At 49.2% G+C, this 23,831-nt stretch overlaps 1 protein-coding gene across 1 annotated transcript; it reads left to right on the forward strand.

The window, feature by feature from the left end:
• Positions 1-436: 436 nt before the first annotated feature.
• On the forward strand, positions 437-18,531 carry LOC311225984 (gap junction gamma-1 protein-like; the record flags this gene model as incomplete). The annotated part of the gene is made up of 2 exons (XM_084311367.1): positions 437-1,577; positions 18,518-18,531. 2 exons carry the CDS (start codon positions 437-439, stop codon positions 18,529-18,531), a joined length of 1,155 nt encoding a protein of 384 aa, XP_084167493.1.
• Positions 18,532-23,831: the final 5,300 nt, after the last annotated feature.

Here is a 23,831-nt window from a genome sequence, read left to right on the forward strand (position 1 = left end):
TCCATTTTATTTATGGATTGTTAGTTTGTCCAATTGGTTCCTTTTTTAAAAACGGGAGTTTGCATGTAGAAATTGTAATTCATACACTGTTCACCTGATTTTGTAAATACCCTAACATTTATGAAATTCTGCACTTAAAGCACATTTTGATTGTTTCATTTCAAGTCCATTATGGCGGTGGTGTACAGAGCCAAAATTGCGAAAATTTTGTCTTTATGGACCTGACTGTAGTTGTAAGAAAAGTGTGGATGAATTTCCACCACTGACAAATCTACCTTTGTACAATGCACTGCTTTTATTTTTAGCAACTGTACGGTCCATTATCAAGTAGATTTAAAATATTTAAAACCTTTTTTCAGGCTACAAGCTTATGACCATGCATTAACATTCTCTTTCCATGCAGATCTGAGCGGCCTTCCTTCCCCTCAGAAGTACAATGAGTTGGAGCTTCCTGACCCATCTGCTGGACGAGATCTCCAACCACTCCACCTTTGTCGGTAAGGTTTGGCTCACCCTCCTCATCGTCTTCCGCATCGTGCTGACGGCCGTCGGGGGAGAGTCCATCTACTACGATGAACAGAGTAAATTTGTCTGCAACACGCAGCAGCCCGGTTGCGAGAACGTGTGCTACGACGCCTTCGCCCCACTCTCCCACATCGGCTTCTGGGTGTTCCAGGTGATTATGATCACCACCCCCACCATCATGTACCTGGGATTCGCCATGCACAAGATTGCCCGCATGGATGACTCAGAGTACCGGCCACGCAAGAAGATGCCCATGGTCAGCCGGGGCACCAACCGCGACTACGAGGAGGCGGAGGACAACGGTGAGGAGGACCCAATGATCCTGGAGGAGATCGAGCCGGAGAAGAAGGAGGAGAAGTCGGACAAGCCCAGCAAGAAGCATGACGGCCGGCGGCGCATCAAGCGCGACGGCCTCATGAAGGTGTACGTGTTCCAGCTCCTGTCACGTGCCACCTTCGAGGCGGCCTTAATGTTCGGCCAGTATGTGCTGTATGGCCTGGAGGTGGCTCCGTCGTACGTATGCACCCGGTCGCCCTGCCCGCACACGGTGGACTGCTTTGTCTCCCGCCCCACTGAGAAGACCATCTTCCTGCTCATCATGTATGGCGTCAGCGCCCTGTGTCTGTTCTTCACCTTCCTGGAGATCCTCCACCTCGGCTACAGCGGAATCCGCGACTGCTTCTGCACCCCGCGGTCGCGGCCCCCTACCCCCCGCCACTCGGCCCTGACCAGCCAGAGGCCTTCCCTCTGCGGCCAGCCCTCTGCCCCCCCGGGCTACCACACGGCTCTGAAGAAGGACCCGTCGGGGAAAATGGCCTTCAGGGACAACCTCGCAGACTTCGGCCGAGAGTCGTTTGGGGATGAGGCCTCGTCGCGGGAGCTGGAGAGGCTTCGGCGACACCTGAAACTGGCCCAGCAGCATCTGGACCTGGCCTACCAGAATGAGGTCAGCAGCCCGTCGCGCAGCAGTAGCCCAGAGTCCAACAGCACGGCTGTGGAGCAGAACAGGCTCAACTTTGCCCAGGAGAAGCAGAGCAGCACATGCGATAAAGGTGAGATTTCTGCCTCTTCCTCACATAACTTTCTACTAGGGCTGTCAAAATTGGCCAAAAATGATATTGGAATTAGGACAGAGTAAAATCTATCTTCATTTGAATTATCGATTAATAATCCCAAGAGATCGATCTTAAAATAAAAGTGTGTGTATATATTCAATTTTTCATCCCCCATTTTAGTTGTTATGGCAATTCCTTTCCTGGCCATTGCGTGCATTGCCCCACTGTGTCTGCGGGTCGGCAATTAAGTTTGGCCTCGGGATAGGAATTGTCCATTGGTTCTCCCAGCCCACATGACTATTTCTAGCATTTCCATTGGCTATAGTGACGGATATAATCATATAGATAATGACTGGAAATACAACAAATCTACGAAACCACATACTGAGACATCACCAAGACGTGACATATGCAAAAGCCAATGTTCCAATAAAAGGTACATTCATGCAACAGCTTGAGAGTAAATTCTTAATGTAAACATTGATATTTTTAGAGGGTTCCTTGAACCATTGAATCGGATTGATCAGAAATCTAATCTAATCGGGACCTTGTGAATCAGAATCGAATCATTTTGGGAAATCAGTGGCGATACCCTGCCCTAATTCGAATACTCCTTCTTAAAAAACACATGGGTGCCAACTATGGATGTCCGATATTATCGGCCTACCGATATTGGCATTAAAATGTGATATCGGAAAATATCGGTATCGGTTTTCAATATTTTTTTAACATTTATCTACCCAGGCAAGCAAGTAAGAACTAATTCTGATTTTATTTATTGTCAAAAGTATGCATAATGTTGTGTTAATTCCATGACAAGAGATATGTAATGTTAATTACCTGAAATTAAGGGACCCTGCATGTATCGGTTGATATCGGTATCGGAAATTAAGAGTTGGACAATATCGGTGTATCGGTAAAAAAGCCAATATCGAACATCCCTAGTGCCAACCCTTGGAATATCTATTGTTGTGCATTATGTCCACAAGAGGGCAAACCAATACAACGGGAGACATAACTAGTAGGCTATAGTCATTTATTTAAACAAAATAAATATCAACATACCTACACCAGCATACAAATAAATGAATGTATTATCTCAATCTCTCAGAAGGGTCCGTCTCTCGGAGCAAGATCAAATAAATGAAAGTTCTGTATCGTTAAGGGGCTCAGCTTGGCATCACCTTCTGCACTATCTCGCGTACGTGCACGCGTACTGAATAAATTCCACAAATGTACCTCTAATACCAGTATTAGTCTGACCACACCCCTCATCAGCTTACCTTCATAAGCAGGTGTGTGGTCACCTGCTCTCCTCCTTCTCGCTTTCACCACAAGGAAAGTGCCTCGGTAGTACCCCACTTGACGTGTTGTTAGTTGAAAAGAGTTGTGACTGCTTTACATTGTGCTTAACCTTTTCTTCTCTCACTTGTTGTATAAGAAAAGGTTTGGGTCATAATGTATTCCGCGGAGAGTAGACCCGCTAGACCTACTCTTCACCACCGGTTCTCCATTCCCGCCTCCGTCGTGCGTTCTGGTGCTGGGCTGTTGCCACTCTCGTGGTTGCCGACCCAGCCCGGGAGACTGCCGGTGGATAGTTTTCCTCACCGACGAGCCGAGGGTTCGGTGCCGTCGCTCCGGCGATGGCCTGATCTCGACTCTGGTTCCTCTGGTTCTGGGGAATCGGCCGTTGATGAACGGGGGATTGTCTTGGAGCCGGAGGATTTGCGACGAAAACTTTTTGCGTCTGCTCGCTCGCGTCGCAAGATGGTGGCGTGCAGACGCGAACGGCCTGGGTTTGGGGAATTGCTGGAGACCAGCGAGGACGCGTCCGACTCTGGATTTCTGATGGAAACTGAAGACTTCATGGAGGAGGCGGACGGGTTCTTCTATGATGGTCCCGTGGAGGAGAGTATCCCTCCTCCGGAGACCCCGGAGGGGGGAGAAATGGCTCCATGGGGCGCCTTGTTCGAGGATGTCGAGGAACCACCTTGGCCTCATCAGCAGGATGCCCTACTGTCAGCCGCATCGGATTGTGGCTCCTTGACCAGTCGCAGCCTGCTGTATGCGAGGGATGCGGGGTCGGTGGAGGAGGGTTCGCAGGGGGAACTGCGGGCCTTGTTTCCCGAGCTCATGGCGGTAGCCGCCACCGCAAACGGTGTGCCGCTGCCGCTGCCATTGCCTGCACCTGTCCCTGATGACCTCATAGGCCATCCCTGGCAGCGTCCCCCAGTGAGAGGGGTGGACGTTGTCTACCCATTTTTCCAATCGATGGGGGCCTATGTTCGTCAGGGTCAGGCGGTGTCCAACATCATGGGACTAACTCCCGCCTACGTACCAGTTACGCGGGTGTCGGGGTTAGTCAAAGGTATGGGGGAGGGCGTACCTCGGCTTGACAATCCGATGGCCGCGCTCTTCTGTCCGGATATGGTGTGGGAACCCCTATGCAAGCCGGTCCTCCAGGGGAAGTCGGCTAGGCGATTGGCTTATTGGGGTGACCAGTCATTCATCGCTGGTACACAGTCGCTGGCTGCGGCGTCTAACATCGCCCACCTGGCTAGATTTGTATCGGGGATAATGACGGGCGGCACGGATCTGAACGAGGTAAAATGCGATCAGATCACCCAGGCTGCGGGAGCTGTTCTGCACCTTTCCCAGGTGCTGGCCATAGCCATGGGGAAAGTGCGCGCCCTGGCCACCCTGGGCCAGCGTCACCTTTGGCTGGAGCAGGCCCGTGTGCCAGAGAAGAAGAGAGCCCCTCTTCTGACGGCCGCCCTCTCCGACGCTGGCCTGTTCGAGAAGGCCCTGCAATTGATGACCTCAACATGCAGAGAAATGGCAGAGGAGAGATCCGTCCTTCAACCCCATTTTCCGCCTCCCGTCCTTGCCGGTGGGGGCAGAAGGCTTCCGCGACGTCGAGCTGTCTCCGTCGCCGCTACCACTACCTCCACCGCCGCTGCTGGCCCTGCCAAGAGGGCCAGGGGACGAAACGGCGCTTCGGCCACCGCCGGCCCATCCCAGACCGGAGGAGACGGTAGGGAACGTCGTGTCCAGCAGACTGTAACCTATCGTCCCTCCGGGGCTCCTCGGGGTGGCAAGACTCGAGCGGCGCGAGGTGGCAGACGCCGTTAGGAGTGACTTTTTCCCCTTTGTGTCCCCTCCTCTACACCCTTCCCGGCCCCTCTGTGATTTTGTGCCTTACACTTTTTTAATTAATAAAAAAAGTTCCCCGATATAAGGGGGACTGTGTTTGGCCGAACAAACTGTGTGTTTCTTCATACAAATCATATGGTGGGGTTGTGTATATATGAATCTTGGGGCGTCTTGTCGTTCCCTGGGCGTCTTGGGGATTCAATATGGTGGTCTAAACGGCCTATTGTTGATGTGGGTATGTCAGAATGCACACATAGTGCTGGCTCAGGATGTGCTTGGGCCGTTGCTGACTGGCGCGCCTGGCTTGCTTTGGTAAAACAGCGTTTTTATGGAGCAATTGGGATGGGTTTTTTTTCCTCTTCCGACATCCTGTGTGTTGTCGATGGGTTCCCGTTCATGTCAGGGGATGATGACGGAATGGGTCTGGACATATGGGGAAGGGTCTCACGCCCTAGGGGTGGGCCGCCGGACGCGGTTCATACCGACACGTCTGGGTGGCGCCTTCTTTTTTATGTTGGGATCAAACGCGCATATCTGCCCCTTCTCCTGGGGTTGGCAGGTCGGCGTGATTAGGGCACGGGACTGGTTCTGGTCGCGCTGGTCCAGATCAGTGCACCCGTTGTCCGCTGGGGATGCAGATCTGCTGTTCTGGTACCCTGAGGGACTTGGGGTTTTTTCAGGGGGAAAAATGCTAGGTCGATCCGGGTGTCACAGGGTTCAGCGTTATGGGACCCTTGTTGGGTGCGTTGTATTCTGCACTGTCGTAATGGCTTACGGCCGTGCCGACCTGTACGCGTCCGATCTCGTCGGATCTCGGCCGCTGTACGGGTTGGTCTTGGTTGGTACTTGGTTGGGTGACCTCCTGGAAATACCGAGTGCGGGGTGCTGGGGCTGGTCTTCCATATTACGCTCTTCTCTTGCGTTTTGGCGCTGAGGAGCCTGTTGGGTGGGGTTGACCTCCTTTGGGATCCTGTGCTCCCCGTATCACCGGGCCCGGTCCGGGGTGATGCTCGTTGACCCGTAGGCCCGGGATAGCCCTGTTGGGAACCGGAACGCGGGCTGCGGCGGTGCCGCAGGTGTGTTTCGGGGTTCTTTCCTGAGGGGTTATGGGACCAACCATTGCATGGGGTGATGCCTGGGTGGTTGGTTCTCTGGTGTGTTGCTGCAGTGTCAACTCCCGGTTCTCCGGTTGAGGGTGCCCCTGCACGTTCATGACGTCTGCCGATCGTATGGGCTTTTAGGTGGGCAGCTGTCAGGGGTCGAGTGGTCTACGGATCCCACTTCTGACGTGCTGTTTGAAAGCTTGGTTATGCGACAACGCCAGCATACGCCCCTTCCGCCGGGGCGGCTGTTCAGCTGTCCTTTCTGGCGCCTGCCTCGTCCGCAGTTTTTCCAGGCTTGGGTTGACAGCCTGTTGCCTGGTCTTTCCCCGGTGCGCTGCCTGCTTCCGTTGGTTACCTCTTGTGTGTTAACCGTGCTGTCTGCCTGTTGCAGGGCTTGTGTTCCAGGCGGTGTGCTGTTGGGGAGGACAGGGCCCGCTCGGCTGAGGGGCCCCTTGTCCGGATACGCTGGCGATGTGGGGGGCGGGGTCACTAGGTGCCCCCCTGGTGGGGTCTTGATGCTGGCATCATGGACTTCTCCGGGCCCCCATTCCAGGGAGCCCGGTCCTTTGGTGGATCTGGGTCTTCCTTCGTGCTCCGCTGCTACGGCCTTGCCACGGGGTTGGGTTTGCTCTTGACCCCGTGATTCTGGGGGCAGTAACGAGGTTGTTCCTCCGTTCGTTCCCGGGTGGCATGCGGGTTGTGCGTGTGTGTAGTCGTGGGGTCAAGCCACGGTCTGCTCACCCTGTGCGTTGAGTTGCTTGAGTGCCTCTTCGCACGGTCGGGTCCGTCGCCTTCCCGTGAAGCCCCTAATAGGGGGGCTACCCGCCATTAGGGGAGGTCGGGGGGGCTCGGCCCTCCCTGTTCTGATGGTTGTGGGGGGCTGTCAGCGGGGTGTATTTGTCAGCCAGCGGCTCCGCTTGGCCTCCCTTGTGCAGAAGGTGATGCCAAGCTGAGCCCCTTAACGATACAGAACGTTAGGTTATGACTATAACCAAGTTCTGTTAGTTAGGGGCGACGCTTGGCATCAGACGGCCGCTGCAGCCCTTGACCTCACCTTGTGGTGAAAGCTTGGGAAGGAGGAGAGCAGGTGACCACACACCTGCTTATGAAGGTAAGCTGATGAGGGGTGTGGTCAGACTAATACTGGTATTAGAGGTACATTTGTGGAATTTATTCAGTACGCGTGCACGTACGCGAGATAGTGCAGAAGGTGATGCCAAGCGTCGCCCCTAACTAACAGAACTTGGTTATAGTCATAACCTAACGTTCACGGTATATAGAATGGACATGTATACACAGCAGCGCGCCTCCAAAAAAGCCGTGATAAACGTGAAACAATATATTTACCTTGACATGAAACGTATGATGCTTCTGTCAATTAATTATTCAATACCTGTTCAGTAAGCCTACAGTAGCCTATATACTTTCATGTTTTGTTTAAATAAAATTAAGGCACACTGTAACTGAGGGGTACAATTCCCTGACTGTATTAATCAAGTACTGATATCATTAAATCACTACCGTCTATGTACTACTGGCCAATACTGTACACAAGTATATTAGATTAGAACACTTCCACAATAACACGGTTTTCCACACAAAATACTCGTTTACAATATTTATTACATCAAAGGGGGGTATTAGATTACAGTACTTTGAATGCGCTTATAAGGCAAATAGAATGTGCAGGCAAATCAATAGTGAATATTAAGAATTATCTCTGGTACTCTGGGATAGGGGTGTACTACCGGTTGTAAGCCAGCAGGGGGGGGGGCAATGCTCTATGAATGTCAATGTTCAAGGAGGCGATATCACCCCTGGGTCAGCGGGGAAAAGCAGCCTGGTCCCAGGATGCGCGCCGTGCAGGTGAAAGCCGTGGAGTCTCTGGCACGACAGAGACGGGCTTGAGTGATGTCCCCACGGGCACGTGGATCCCACAGCAGTGGGTGTAGACGGTTCTCTGCTTCCAGCAGCTTGGTGAAGAATGAAGAATAATAATCCTTGCCGGAAAAGTGGCACTGCTGGCGGGGTGTAAATCCTCGGTGGTGCTGCTGGTCCGGTGTAAGTATCCTCCGGTGCGGTAGTGCACGGTTGAACTTGACGTTACTATACTATTAGCACGGGCAATAAGTGCTCTATGTAGACGCACAATTACTCACTCCACGTGGTCTTTGACTCGTAATGAAGGCTTTACTAATAAATAGCGAACGATACATTGAACAAATGTATTAGGATAACACGAGACTCTATCTTGGGGCAATGCGAGCCCTGCTCTGCCCACGTTGCGTAGTGGGTGAGACGTTGCTTGGATAACTGGAACTGAACGAGACTGAAGGACTAAGAGACTAAGAGAAAGTTCTACTTTACTTGCGCCATATATATATGCGCTGTGAACAAATAGTACCATTCGTATTTCAGTAGCCGTATTCATGGGCAGAAGCTGGGCATGTACAGACATATCTCGTCGGTACCTTTGAAGTCAGCTCGAGGGGGTAAGGCAGTGGCGCCGGGGGATCGCTTCCAATAGGAGAACGAATATTATGGTCTGTCCTGCTACCAGGTAAAGGGATATTCCGTATATATTGTACAAAGGAATATACAAGGGATATCAAACGATATACAAATACTATACATGGGATCTCAGGCAATAAATATATATATATTCGGTTTAATCTGACCCTTTGTAACAGCCGCCCCCTAATTAGTCCCACCTAATTAGCTAAGCAGAGACAGATTAACCGCACTGTCCACTACTCAATGTCTGTGAGGGGTCGGGCAGTTCACAAAGTCAGGGGTCATGGTCGTCATTAGGCGAGTCGGGGAGCCTTGGCGACTCTATCAGCCTCGCCACGGGTCGGTTGTAGATCCGCCCTTGGCCGAGCACTTCTGCCACTCTGACCTTTCCGTCGGCACCAGTGGTCACTTTGCTTACGCGGCCGGCCGGCCACGCAGCTCGGGGTAGTGACTGGTCTATGGTCATGACGACTGGACGGGATGAAGGGGGGCTTAGGAGGAAGCGGGCCTGAGACTGCTTTGATCTGGGCTTGGCTGTGCTTTCTCCTCCTCCGTCTGTTTCTCTTGTTCGCTCTGTACCCCGTGTGAGGAGGGGCCGGTCCCGGCCGCCCCGTCAAGGAGTCGCTTGGGGTGCTGGGTTCGAGGTCAGCTACGTCTGAAGCGCAGCTGAGGGGGGTGGAGTTCCGAACTCCCTCTGGTACCCACGGTTCTCTCACGGGCCTCTCGCTTAATGTCAATAGCCTCTGCTGTACGGGGGAGAGGCCGGTGTCTTCTTCTGTCGCTCTGGAGTGGAGGCAGCTAGTGGCTGCTGTTCGGTGGAGAGATTTAGCGAGGGGGCCTTGTAGTGTCCACCCTAGGCGGGTCTCGACTGCTGCAGGACAGCCTCGGGTTCCGGTATGGACCCGGTCTATCGGGACGATGAGGTCTGCATGGTCGGAGCCTATCAGCAGGGTCGGGGTGGCGCCGTCTATGAGCGGGATAGGTAGTTGACGCAGGTGCACGTATTTGTCCATCAGCTGTGGGATGGGGTAGGTGCACTGTGATAGTCCTATTTCTTGGCTGGTGAAAGCATTTGTAATCCTATACCGTCGCTCTGGCTGCCCGCTTGCTGCGATAGTGAAGGAGACATTCTCGCCCTTTATCGTCTTTAAATCTCTTCTTATTGTCCGAATCGTCATTTGGTTCTCGCTCCCCCGCAGTCCCAGCTGGGCCGCAGCGGACGCGAGCAGAAGGGTCTTCTCTGACCCGTCATCAAGGACGGCGTAAGTGTCCATGACTTTGTCCCCGTGGCTCAGGAGCACTCTGACCACTTTGAGGAGCACTCGGGGGGTCTCGCTGTGCTGGTCAATGTGGAGCACTCCTGTTGGTCGGTTGTCTTGGACCTTCTGGTGGGCTCCGCACCGTGCACGGTAAGCGGCGCCCGCCTGGGCCGCCTCACGCCACTGGTCCACTTGGACGGGGTTCAGTGTCTTATATTCGGCGCACTGTGCCAGCCAGTGTCCGCCGTCGCAGTAGGTACAGTAGGGAGCGGTCTGGGGGCTCTTTGGTTCTGGTGCCACCGCCTCGGCATGGTACAGTACCGCGACGGGCCCACTCGGTTGTCCTGGCTGACGCCTGTTGATGTCGTGCAGGACCTCCAGGTGGGTGCCACCGCACCTGCTGCACTTCCTTTTCAAGTGGCACTCAGCTGCTAGGTGGCTGCGCGCGCTCACATCATCCGTGGTCAGCTTCTTGAAGTCTTCGCACTGATGGAGCCGATGTTCTCCCTCACAGTACTGGCACTCAATCTTCCACTGGTCCTTTTTCGTCGAGGGGGTGTTGTGGTTCTGGTGCTGCGGTACTGACTCTGATTGGTGCATGACAGTCACCGATCTTCTTCCATCATTTATTCTCCTGGGTCCCTCTCTGGAGCTTGGCGTGCTCCGCCCGAATGTATCCAGTCGTAAGCTGCTGACTTCTCTCGCCAGGAAGTCGGCTAGATCAAGGAGGGATGGCTCGGGGCCGTTGGGATCCCGGTAGTCTCTCTGCCGCCTAAAAAACGCTCTTGTCTTGCGGGTGGCAGCTTCTCCAAAATCCTCTCGACGTTAGAGTTGCCGTATAGCTCATGCATGCCCTTTTCCCGTTGCGCTCCCAGCATCCCTACCAGGGACTGCACTTTGATTGACAGGTCGTCTAGTGAGCGATTGTCTGTTGCTGGGGGTAAGCGGTCAATATGCCTTATCTCTTCTATTACGTAATCCCATATACGTCCATATCTCTGGTCCAGCGCCGCTAGGGCCGCTGTGTATGGTGTCGAAGAGGTGGCATAGGCCAGCGCTATATTGTGCGCTCGCGGTACTTTCAGGTGCTTCAGTAATATTGCATACTTGTGGCGTTCATCAGCGACATCCACCATCATTGTCTCTAGGCACATCCGGAGCTCCGTGTACTGTGCTCGACTCTCATAGGCGAAGTCGGGAAATGACGGCGTGGCAATGTATGATGTCATGGATGACTGGCACATCGGCGAGCGTTGGGGGAGAGGCCTCCTAGGCGAGTCTCCTCTTGCGTGTCGTCTTGGGCTGGTACTTGGTGGGTACCGAAGGTCGGGTACCCAGGTGCTGTTCCTCGGGGCTGGCGGTGCGTCAAACTCACCCGTGAGTTGAGTCGGGGGTTTGTAGCGCAGGGCCTCGGGGCTGACTTCTGGGCTGTACTGGACCTCCTGGTCCTGAGTACGTTGCTGCTGGTCGGGGCTGTACTGGGCCTCCTGGGCCAGAGCACGTTGCTGCTGGTCGGCTTGACACTCCTCCTCCTCCTCCTCCTCTTCCTCTGCTAGGACCTGGAGTCTTTTGTTCAGTCTCTCGGCGTGGTCCGGTTCTTCCCGGTTGCTGGGTCTCGTATGGACCGGCCGGGGAGGGGGTTCAGAGACGTGGACAGGCTCCTCCTGTTGGCGGGGTCTCGGGTCGCTTCGTCGGGTAGGGGAATGTGTCCTAGACCCATGTCTTGACGATCTCTGGGAGCTCCGTGCGGAGTGAGGGGGTGTCGCCATGGCAACCAGTTTGTCCATCAGCTCCGCCTGCAGCCGGTCGCGCTCTGCCTCGCGCCGGGCATGGGCTGCGTTGCACGCTGCTTCGCGCTGGGCATTGGTGATGTCGCGCTGCGCGTTGGCGACGTCGCGCTGGGCATTGGCGCTGGCATGGGCGGCGTGGAGCTGTGCATTTGCGACGTCGGCGCGGCTTCTCTCGATGTTCTCTTCTGTCTGGAGGCGTCTGGTCTCCAGTCTTATTCGGTCGTCTTCGCTCCTTTGTTGCGCCTGGAAGCGCTCTCGCTCACCTGCGAAATGTTCGCGCTCGCACGTCTGTTGCGCTTGAAGTCGATCGCGTTCGGTGGAGGCTGCCAGGGTGGCGATGAGTGCCTGCGCCAGCATCTTGTCCGCCTCGCTGGGGGAAGACGCCGTTCGGGGCGATCGGCTCCCGGCAGTACTTGTTGGAGATCCGTTCTCCTGTTGCGTACCGAGGAGATCCGTCTCCTGGGTGCGCGTCTCTTTAGGGTTGTCTTCCTCCCGGAGCTGATCGGGGGCTATTTCTTCGGTATTGTCTGGGGGTAAAGTCGTGTCAGTTCCCTCCTGGTCCCCACCGTGAGCTTGGTCAGTTACATTAGAACCCACTAGGGCCTCTGTGGTCGGGGTAACCTGGTTGTTAAGGTCAGACATAATTTTACTTTCTACTTTTTCCGCGTTTAACTTCCCTTTAAAGCTAGGTATTGGACTGACAGAGTATGCCTCTAGGTAGGGAGGTGGCTGCCGTCTGCGCTGCGGGCGATCTAGCTTAGGAGAACCGTTTGTGGAGTGTTCGTCATTGGCCATGTCAATATTAATATTATATTAATATTACGCTAATTATTCTCCGGCTATCGAAGGACCAATTGTAACTGAGGGGTACAATTCCCTGACTGTATTAATCAAGTACTGATATCATTAAATCACTACCGTCTATGTACTACTGGCCAATACTGTACACAAGTATATTAGATTAGAACACTTCCACAATAACACGGTTTTCCACACAAAATACTCGTTTACAATATTTATTACATCAAAGGGGGGTATTAGATTACAGTACTTTGAATGCGCTTATAAGGCAAATAGAATGTGCAGGCAAATCAATAATGAATATTAAGAATTATCTCTGGTACTCTGGGATAGGGGTGTACTACCGGTTGTAAGCCAGCAGGGGGGGGGGGGGCAATGCTCTATGAATGTCAATGTTCAAGGAGGCGATATCACCCCTGGGTCAGCGGGGAAAAGCAGCCTGGTCCCAGGATGCGCGCCGTGCAGGTGAAAGCCGTGGAGTCTCTGGCACGACAGAGACGGGCTTGAGTGATGTCCCCACGGGCACGTGGATCCCACAGCAGTGGGTGTAGACGGTTCTCTGCTTCCAGCAGCTTGGTGAAGAATGAAGAATAATAATCCTTGCCGGAAAAGTGGCACTGCTGGCGGGGTGTAAATCCTCCGTGGTGCTGCTGGTCCGGTGTAAGTATCCTCCGGTGCGGTAGTGCACGGTTGAACTTGACGTTACTATACTATTAGCACGGGCAATAAGTGCTCTATGTAGACGCACAATTACTCACTCCACGTGGTCTTTGACTCGTAATGAAGGCTTTACTAATAAATAGCGAACGATACATTGAACAAATGTATTAGGATAACACAAGACTCTATCTTGGGGCAATGCGAGCCCTGCTCTGCCCACGTTGCGTAGTGGGTGAGACGTTGCTTGGATAACTGGAACTGAACGAGACTGAAGGACTAAGAGACTAAGAGAAAGTTCTACTTTACTTGCGCCATATATATATGCGCTGTGAACAAATAGTACCATTCGTATTTCAGTAGCCGTATTCATGGGCAGAAGCTGGGCATGTACAGACATATCTCGTCGGTACCTTTGAAGTCAGCTCGAGGGGGTAAGGCAGTGGCGCCGGGGGATCGCTTCCAATAGGAGAACGAATATTATGGTCTGTCCTGCTACCAGGTAAAGGGATATTCCGTATATATTGTACAAAGGAATATACAAGGGATATCAAACGATATACAAATACTATACATGGGATCTCAGGCAATAAATATATATATTCGGTTTAATCTGACCCTTTGTAACACACACAATTCCTAGAATGTGACTAAACAAAGTCGTTTTGCCCTGAGGGATTATTTACAATAAAGTAGGGATGCCCCGATCACGTTTTTTGCCACCAATCACCAAACGCCTTGGGCCATATCGGCCGATACCGATCGCTTTTGATATTTTTTTTAATTATTTTATATAAATTATTTTATAAAAAAAATTATAAAATATATATATTATATAATTAGACATCGCCACCACGCAACAAGTCAAAATGCTCGCTATCTGCAAACAGCTCCACTGTCTGTGTGTACTCGAGTAGCCTCCAGCTACGGCCAGGATTCTCCGGCACTGCAGCTGGACCCTAGTATTGGTATAAATCACATTCAGCCAGCCCTCAGCTCGAATACGCATCGAATCAATGTTATAAGACATTGATATCAGGAGCTATCTGTAGCTACTGCTAGCCGGCTAGATAACGTTAAGACAACGCCTCAGTGAACTATTTAGTTTAGAGTTAACGTGAGCTAACGTGAGCTACCGAGTCAACGGAGGTAACTTATCATGCACTCGACTATTGCTGGAGCATTTGTTGATATCAGCAGCTATCAGTAGCTAGCCAGCTAGATAACGTTAGACAATGCCTCATGTAGCCACTGGGTCATTTAGTTTAAACGGTAACGTTAGCTCGGTAGGTACTGGTAGCCAACGCTAACTCACGTCGCATCATGCACCAGACTATAGCAGACTGTGAGGCTCTTGTTTACATGAGTGCGGGAGGGGCTGGGGAGGAGGAGGCGCCGTACACTGCAGGCAGCTGTGTGTCTGAGAGAGAAGTCAGCAGTGACTGTGAGATCTCCGCTATGAATTGGATCATGTTTTTCGATCGGTTTTGACGACCGGCGAAAATAAAGCATTATCACCGATCGCATATTTATACTGATTATCGGCCGATAACGATCGGTGACCGATCGATTGGGGCATCCCTACAATAAAGTGCTTTAAAAAAGTTAGGGTGCTTAAATTCTTGACGCTATAACGCTCAAAACGCTAGCGTTAGCACGTACCACACAGAAAGATACATGTAATGTAGCTGACTTAAGGTTAACTGGCTCAGCATAAATCCGTATTTCCAAACGGGGCTTTGCAAATCACTCTCTCCGGAGCCGAGTTGGGATCTGAAGAACTCTGCCATCATCACGAATTGGAAGTGCCGTAATTCTAACCCTTCCAGAAGCTTTGTGGTCCGGTCTTGAACTTTCCATAAATGTGTCTCCATAAATCCATTTAGTTAGATCCAGCACTGAATGTATATATTTTTTATCCACTTTTTCTCCTTATTTTCTATTTTTCTCCCATCCCAATTTCGTGTATCCAATTCTCCCCTCCCCTGTCTTGAACGTTGCTTGACTATGCCCCCCACTGGTCGGTTGTAGAGAGGATGGAAGCCTTGCATCACGTGTTCCCTCCAGCACACGAGGAGGCAGCCTGTCACATCTTTTCGCCTGCCAGCGCGGACTCTCATTGGCGAGGTGTAGAGCTGCCGCGGTATTGATGTTTTCCTTACCGCACACATTTGCAAAATATTTCCTACCACCGCGGTTATTACCGCACGCACACAAAAAATAAAAAATAAAGTTTGAATGCATTTTTTTTTTAGTAGTAGTCTACTCTTTATAGCATATAGCCTGCCTCTAGTCTAAATGTCTATCTTTAGAGGATGACTTTGCAGCATGAATATTGTTTGGGATTCGGCGAGCACGCATTAGTTATTGAAAGTGAAACACGGATTCGAAGTTTCCCCTCTGGTCGTGCGCAGTTCACTCGGTGTTGCGGGCAGGGGTGGTTACCCCTAACCCCCCCGACCCTTTCTTATTATTATTACTATAAAGTTACTACTTTATAATAAAGGCATTCGTTTTGTGGCATTAACATTATATAGTTATATGTTCAATAACATCAGCGTATTTACCGGACCATTAGCAAGGCAAGCAATACTCTATTCATATCTCAGTTCCTTTCTTTGCTCAGAGCGTGCTGAGTTGTCCCATTCTGCGGTCTGTTAATAAAGTTTTCAATCAGACAAGTGTATAGAACGAAGGGCTTTTATTATAACATTCGCTGCAGACAGTAAAATCATTATGTCTCGTTTAGTACTCCTGAAGAGCGATGGTAGTCCACTCCGGCGGAGAGTTAAAGCTAACGTTATTATTAGCCGTGTTGTGATGAGCTGACATTCAGGACGTAAAAAACGTGTGACGCGTCTCTCTTCTGACCAATCAGTGGTCTGCAATGTTTCACGTGACTTTTCTGGTACCCAATAGGGTCGCTTGTAACCTCGATAGAGGAGTAGGGTATATCTGCAGAGCCGCAAGCCTAACGAGAGGAGGGTAATTCATTATTATTATTATAAAAAACAGCGGTGACGCGGTATTCAGCCTACTCTGCGGTGGCCGTGATGTAACAGCGATACTGCGGTAATGCGGTAATCGCGGCAGCTCTAGCGAGGTGTAACGCATGGAAGGCTCACACTACCCTCGCCACTTCCTGTCTCTGCTGTGCAGGCGTCTCCCAACCGACCTGTAGGGGTCGCTGTCCACAACGTCCAATCCCCACCCATCCAATTCCATCCGCTGACTCTGCCAAATGAGCCAGTACGACGGCCGGCCCAAGCCAAAGGCAATGCTGAGACTGGGATTCGATACCGGAGTCTCTTGCATTGGTGACGAGCGCAATCTCCGTTACGCCACCCAGCCGCCCTCAGCACTGAATGTATCTTGTGATTATTATAAATCTTTTGATGACAACAACTATTAGCCGTTAGCTATTTCCTGGTTGATTCCGGACATGATGTCACACGAATGCCAGGCTGCTCAGCCAATAGACAATACATTTTATTAGTGTGACCGCGGCTTTTGTAAGGTGCACGTAAAGGGCGCAACTTTTTTCTTAAATTTTTACAATCGAATGTGTTTTTCCAAATATAGAATATTCGTTGACAGCCCTACTTTCTACCCAAATAGAAGTTTGGTGAGAAAGCTCCCCTCTTTAGTTATCTTGGTTAAATTCTTCTGTTTTATTTTACGAGTAATTACCACTGCTTATTAGGGATGGGCGATATAACGATAACTATAATTATCGCGATATATTTTAATAATCGATATAAAGAAATGTGTGACCTGCAACAGGGCAGTTTAAGGGGCCTTTCTCACTCACCTATTGGGATCGAATCAGCGCTCCCGGGGACGGGGGGGAGTGTTCTCACTCAGACGGACACACCCCTTTTGGGATCAAACCGGCGCTGATTCGTTTTACCCCCCGCTGAACCTGGGACAGTTGGATTAGGTGGTTTCGGATGCAGGGCCAGTGGGAGCGGGGGGCGTGACACACACAACGTCGTTACTGTAATGCTTTTCATGCTTGCTTGAATTTTGGGCAGATAAAACCACACAGCAACAACTGGACAATACCCACAAAAACGATATTTATGGGCAATTTGAGAGTTCACAGCTCAGTGGATGAAAACATGAAGCCACGTTACAAACAGCACTTCCCTGGCTCGCATTAGGCCTGGCAATTTTGTTTGCCATGCTATGATACATTGGTTTCTTGTTCAATGCATTTATTTCTATTAGACCAGTGGTGCCCAACCAGTCGGCCGTGGTCGACCAGTAGATCAATGACATGGAATATAATTGCCACGAGCGATGAGATAATGTGCTGAACAGGCTAAGCTAACTAGCGTTAGCCGTTAGCTTAGCGTTTGCCACAATGCTATACTGTTATACTGGCATATTGCATTCACGTTAGCATGTAAGCTAACAAAATCAGCGCAGACGAGACTAAACTCAGCTTTTGGTGTTCAATTGTGTTGATGTTAGTTTTGTTTCATCAACAAATGAGAGGCAGAACACACAGTGAATGTATCCGTTTTGTTTATTGCACGTTCTTTGCTGAAAAATAAGAGCTACAGGCTATACTAGACTAGGCTAAGCTAACTAGCCCTGGGAAACGCTCAAAAGCGAACTCTACAACACCATCCATTCGTGATAAAATGGGGTGGGTTATATTGACAAGGCTTGACAACAGAGGTTCAAATATAACTTCATATTTATTGGTTATTTGTTCATTTTATATCAGCATCCAGTCTCCGCCGTCGTGTTAAGACATTTCCTGTTTACATTTTCGAACGTGACATCATCGCCTACGGCAAGCGTACACGCTCAAAAGGCAAACCGTAAACGGAACCCGGAGCGAACCAAGACGTGTGTACACAAACTAGAGGGGGGAGAGGGAGGGGGGAAGTTCGCATCAGATCTCGGAACGGGCTAGAATGGAATGGAATGGAAACGAGTAGGTGAGTGAGAAAGGCCCCTAAAACCAGAGACAGTGGACAGACTTGTCTTTCTTGCCTGCAACTTAAAGTAATGGCTTTGCTTGTCCAAATGACAATACTGACCAAATTGAGATTTATTTTTCTCTTGTCCATTTATTTAGTTTGCTTTCTAATTTAAAATACAGTTTGAAACAGTCTGTACAAAGTAGGCTATGTGTGCTAGCAGAGCTAGTCTCGTCACGGTGCACATGTGCAGTGGTTTGTCCACCAAAAAAGCGCCAAAAGATAGAAAAGAAACTAGCAGAGCCAGAACTGTTCAACTCCCCTGGAGCCACAGCCAGCAGAGAAGCCGGTTTACTTTTGCTTTCAAACCAGCTGCAGCCTGAGAACTGGAGTGTGAGGGGATGTAACACTAAAGATGGCGGCAACGACAAAGAATTGTTGCAAAATGAACATAAATCTGTTTAAAATCGATATCGAGTGATATGATATTGTTATCGATATCGATATCATTTTTGGCCATATTGCCCAGCCCTACCGCTTATCCTCAAGCATAATTTCTGATTCTTTTTTTGTGTTCTCTAATGTGTCAAACCAGCCCTCTTTTCTTGATCCTCAAATCACAACTGTTGCTTCCCTTGGACAAAGTTTGTGGAAGAGGGAACTGGTTGTATTAACTCAAACGCCACCCCGTTAATATCACTTCTCTATCTCTCTCTCTCTCTGCAGGTCTCCGAGCATAGGTGCTCCTCATCCTAGCAGACACTAGGGATTGCGTTTCACATCAGGGACAGTGAGTGGGCATAAGGGAAAATGGAGAGACTTGTTTGTGTGATGCGTGTTTGTAGATTCACTGGTGGAGGAAGAATCTGCCTCAAGCCTTTCAGTAGTATGGTCAGTGATCATCAAACACTAGATGAAATTCCCCCAAAAAACAGAGCAGTGATCTCTACCAAACGGCTGCATATGACCTGCCATCCAGTGATACTTGACATGACCCACTAGCCCGTCTGAAGATCCATCCAGTGGTACTTGACCCACTAGCCCGTCTGAAGATCCATCCAGTGGTACTTGACCCACTAGCCTGTCTGAAGATCCATCCAGTGATACTTGACCCACTAGCCCGTCTGAAGATCCATCCAGTGGTACTTGACCCACTAGCCCGTCTGAAGATCCATCCAGTGGTACTTGACCCACTAGCCCGTCTGAAGATCCATCCAGTGGTACTTGACCCACTAGCCCGTCTGAAGATCCATCCAGTGGTACTTGACCCACTAGCCCGTCTGAAGATCCATCCAGTGGTACTTGACCCACTAGCCCGTCTGAAGATCCATCCAGTGGTACTTGACCCACTAGCCCGTCTGAAGATCCATCCAGTGGTACTTGACCCACTAGCCCGTCTGAAGATATCAAAGTGCTCAAAAACTGTTGTTGCGCAACAAAACCTCTTGCAGCTGTGCTGTTTTTTCTTCTCAGGGCAGCTGTGCTGTTTATTCCCCTCTTTGTTGTTTTTGAAGCATAGGATTTATTAGTGGTTCCATTTTTCTGTGTTTTTGTCATCTATGTTGCAATTTTAGAGGGGTGCATCTCAAGTTTGCCTTGGACCTAAACTGGTGTTTACATTTTCAGCCATTCCAATAAGGTGAAGGCAGCCTAAAGCGTAGTGCAAAAAGAAAAGGTCAGACTGTTAAGGTTTGTTTAATTTTTGGTAGGAAGTGAACCACAGTTTAGTCTGTGCTTGTAGATAATCCAGTTCATATTATGAACTGGTAGGATAATGGACAAGGCACCACTCTTAGAGGAGGAGCAAAATAGGTACTTGGGTCGGCTTAGGCTGACAAACGGATTTTGGGGATGTTGAATTTCGATTTTGGCTTCATAGCCAGATACTTTCTTTTAAATGTTCTTCCCCAAGTCTGTTGACGAGTATGGTAACTGGAAGTCTCTTGTGGAGCCTTTGTCCAAAGGAACAAAACAAAAAACAAAAACCTGGATAATGCTTGAATAAATGTAAATTGTGATCGTCGTATACTGTTTAAATATGAGTTTTTATTTTCTTCTATTTTTGTATTAGTTTTGAGTACATTGAAAATTACATTTTGTCACTATGGCCACTATTTCTGTTAGGAGTTTGAAAAGAATGAACGTGTTGCTGTTCATCAGCAGTTCCTCCGTCACCAGGAACTCCAACCCTAAAATAGAACTATTATACTCTACAGTTCAGTTTCGATTTGTTAATATAAAAGATATGTTCCTAAGCTGAATACCGGAGATGAGGCTAGTGATGATATCCATTGACTAATCCTCCATAGATTCCATATATGAACATTTTCTGAATAGTTCTGTTCCATAGATGGAAGTCTTGATGACATCACAAATTTAAGTCTGATTCCCAGGGAGACTGCTGGCTGTGTTTATAGACATTGATGTAACTGTCCCAATAACGGCACAATGTACATTCGATTAGAATTTTCCCTTAAGTGAGCTGTTGGTTTCTGTGAAAATTCAAATGAGGCGCTTTAAAGGTTGCATATTATACTTGCTAACAGGCACGTGCATACATAGGGGTGAAGGGGTGCCCGGGCACCTGCCTTTTTCATTTCTCATTAGAAAGTGCCCTTTTTATGCCACCCTCTTTTTTTTTTTTTTTTTTTTTACAGTTGCACATATATATATACTGCCCTGCCCTTCCAAATGAAAGATGTCACGATAGAATCTAAATATTAGGTAAAGAAAGAGAGAGAAATGCCACGCCTCTCGTAAATAATAGGTCCTTCCAGCCAACAGGTAAACCGCGCAGGGCCAGCAGTGCACTGAACAGGAAATTGATATCCAGCTGTTGTTGAGCTCACAGTGCCCTCACACTCGAGTCGAGACCTCTTTTTTTACAGTTACTATTTCAACTAAAACAAAGCAAGGTAAGGTATTTGCCCAACAAAATAAAATGTCGGGTTTGCAGTGCACTGTATATTTTCGTGAAACACGTCGCCAGCCCCTCCCTGTCTGCTGCTGCTAGTGCAGGAAAATCACGCAGCTCTCTCTCTCTCTCTCTCTCTCTCTCTCTCTCTCTCTCTCTCTCTCTCTCTCTCTCTCTCTCTCTCTCTCTCTCGCAGCTGTTGGTCTGGAGCGCATATTGTGTTATTAAAGGGACACTATGTAGTTTTGGTGACATCTATCGGTGAAACTGAATGTACCATGATATACTTGTATTAACCCCAAAAATCGGGGGGGGAAATTATGATTTCCGGCACCTGCCTTTCTAAAGTCTTGTGCACGTCCCTGCTCGCTAATATAAGTCTCTGAGGTTCCCGAAACAAGTTTTTTGTGTGTGCTGAAAATACCACTCGATTATGCCTTCTATCAGCCACTATACCCCCACTGTTTTAGTCCTTTGTCTGGATGGGCTGTTATCCGATTTCTGTAGCCTTAAATGCAAATTAGCCATGTTTTTCCCACACCGCACTTAGCAACTGCTGGGCTTCCGGCTCCCACAATTCAGATCAAATCGTCAAACTAGGAGTTTCAGATCAAGATCCAGCTATTTCATATCCCATTTCCTGTGTAAAATGATGTCGATGGAATTTTGTAAACTGTTTGTGGAAAAAGTGTGTTTACAGGCCAGCCACCATCTTGAAAAACTGACATGCAAATCAGAGACCGTCCTCGCCATTTGATGTAGGACTGAGAGGCAAATCTGAAATGAATCTGTACATCTAGAGGCAAAGTTTCTGAATATGGGCTGTGTGCAAAATATGCCTGGGTTGTTTTATTTAACCCGTTTGTGTTAGTCGGACCGTCAGAGACTCTAATGTGTGCACAAGCACTGAAAAAGTGAGCTTTTCATATGTGACCTTTTTAATGCTTGAAATAATTGAACTGTGGTTCATAACCGGTTTGATAATCTGTTGTGTTCCACTTACAGTGTCAATGAAGATCATAAATGTGTCCTTTTTGATGGGATGATGCATTGCCTTGAGAACTCCATAGTATGATGCCATCATTTGCATTCTACCGTACCTGCAGTGCCATGAGTGCCAACTGTCTCAAGTAATTTCAAATTTGTAGTTTCATACTTTTTATACTATTGGTATCTATACTATTTTTGTGGTTCGTTTTTCAAATAAACTTTTCAACAAATATTACTTGTGAAGTGGTTTCTGGTTTGACACTTTTCGAGTCATTGGCATGCCATCGGTCCATCCTTAGTATTTGGCTACGTTACATCGTCACCACGGACATCTTAGTAGGCAAACGGGTGAATGTAATCAAACCGCATGTGATTAAAAGCTAATTATCTATCTCATGACATTGTTAAATTTGGTAGGACTGGCATGACATGTCATACTATGAACAGGCCAGGGATGAAACTGGTGGTGGAAGCTCAAAAGTACATGTAATTGCTAATATTACTGAGCTTGCGCCATTCAGTTCGAACTGACGGCTGTGCTGCAAAAATTTCTCCAGAACCTGCGGTGTGGCCTCCCTAACTCAAATACCAAGAGGGGCACATGTCCCTGGAGATCGCTGTTTGGCGGCATAAATAATTTGTGTTTTTTTCCTCCCCTATTGGATAAAACGGAATGTTGTCTACAAATGAAATGAATTACAGGTAAAGTAGCCCACTGATTTATTTGATCAGAGCTTGATATCCGATAACTGCACCACATATTACACATGAGAAAACACAAGCATAAACATCAAACCATCAAACACCAAGGAGCCCATGATGCCTCATCGTATCCCAGACCGCCCCTGGCAGGTTGTAGGGACAGATCTCTTTAACTGGAACAACCAGGACTATGTTGTGACCGTCGACTACTACAGCAGATTCTTCGAACTAGACAGACTTCACAGCACCACATCGGCAGCTGTTATCCACAAGCTAAAGGCAGCCTGTGCCAGGCATGGCGTCCCAGAGACCATAGTCTCGGACAACGGACCACAATACAAGTCTAAAGAGTTCGAGGCATTCGCCAAGTCGTGGGAGTTCACACACGTCACGTCAAGCCCACACTATCCGCAAAGCAACGGACTAGCGGAGAGAACCGTGAAGACGGCAAAATCACTCATGGACAAGGCTAAGGCAGACGGAAGAGACCCGTACCTAAGCCTCCTGGAGTATCGTAATACCCCAGTCGACAACTTCAAATCGCCGGCACAACTGTTGATGAGCCGCAGGCTACGCTCAACCCTCCCGAGCACCAACCAACAGCTGCGGCCAGGGGTAGTAAGCCAAAAAGATGGACATAACAAACGAGTGCAAAGACAACAGCACCAGAAGAAATACTATGACAGGTCAGCTAGACCGCTGCCCCCACTACATTGTGGTGAATCTGTCAGGCTACAAGAACTTGGACGCTGGAGGCCAGCAGTAGTCATACAACCAGCTGACACTGCGCGGTCATATCACGTTCGCACCCAAGATGGACGCGAATACCGCCGCAACCGCAGGCACCTGAGGGACACGAAAGAGGAACACTTCCAGGACAGCGACGGTATGCCGAGTCCAGAGAGCGTCGATCAACCGCCGGAGACCAACGACCCTGAACTGCCAGAGGACTCAGAAGAGAACTCAGCTTCATACTACACCAGATCCGGCCGAGCAGTGAAGCCTCGGGACATTTTGGACCTATAAATGTACAGGGTGCAGGCGGATCGCTGCCCTATTATAACACCATTTGCCCCATTGAAAAAAAAAAAAAAAAAAAAAGGGGTGGTGAAATGTAACAAATATTAATGTATGCTGAAATGATGACTTACTATATGTGTTGAATCTATGACCTACTTACCTTGCTTAATTGTCGATATATTCCCATTTTGTTAGCAAGCTACTTCTACAAATAAGAACTGCATATGGTAAGAGTGTTGAGACACGACCAAATAAGCCATGAATACATACCTTATTCACAGCTGAAGTATTCAAATATTAAAGCAGACTATCCAGAATAAGAGGGCACACAATACGAACTGTAATACCTTGATACATGAATCTTTATGTTTAACATATTAATCCTACCTGTTTACATTGCCTGGTCCTGACACA

This window comes from Notolepis coatsorum, assembly GCF_963971535.1.
Source record: "Notolepis coatsorum genome assembly, chromosome: 3".
Taxonomy (NCBI): Eukaryota; Metazoa; Chordata; class Actinopteri; order Aulopiformes; family Paralepididae; genus Notolepis; species Notolepis coatsorum.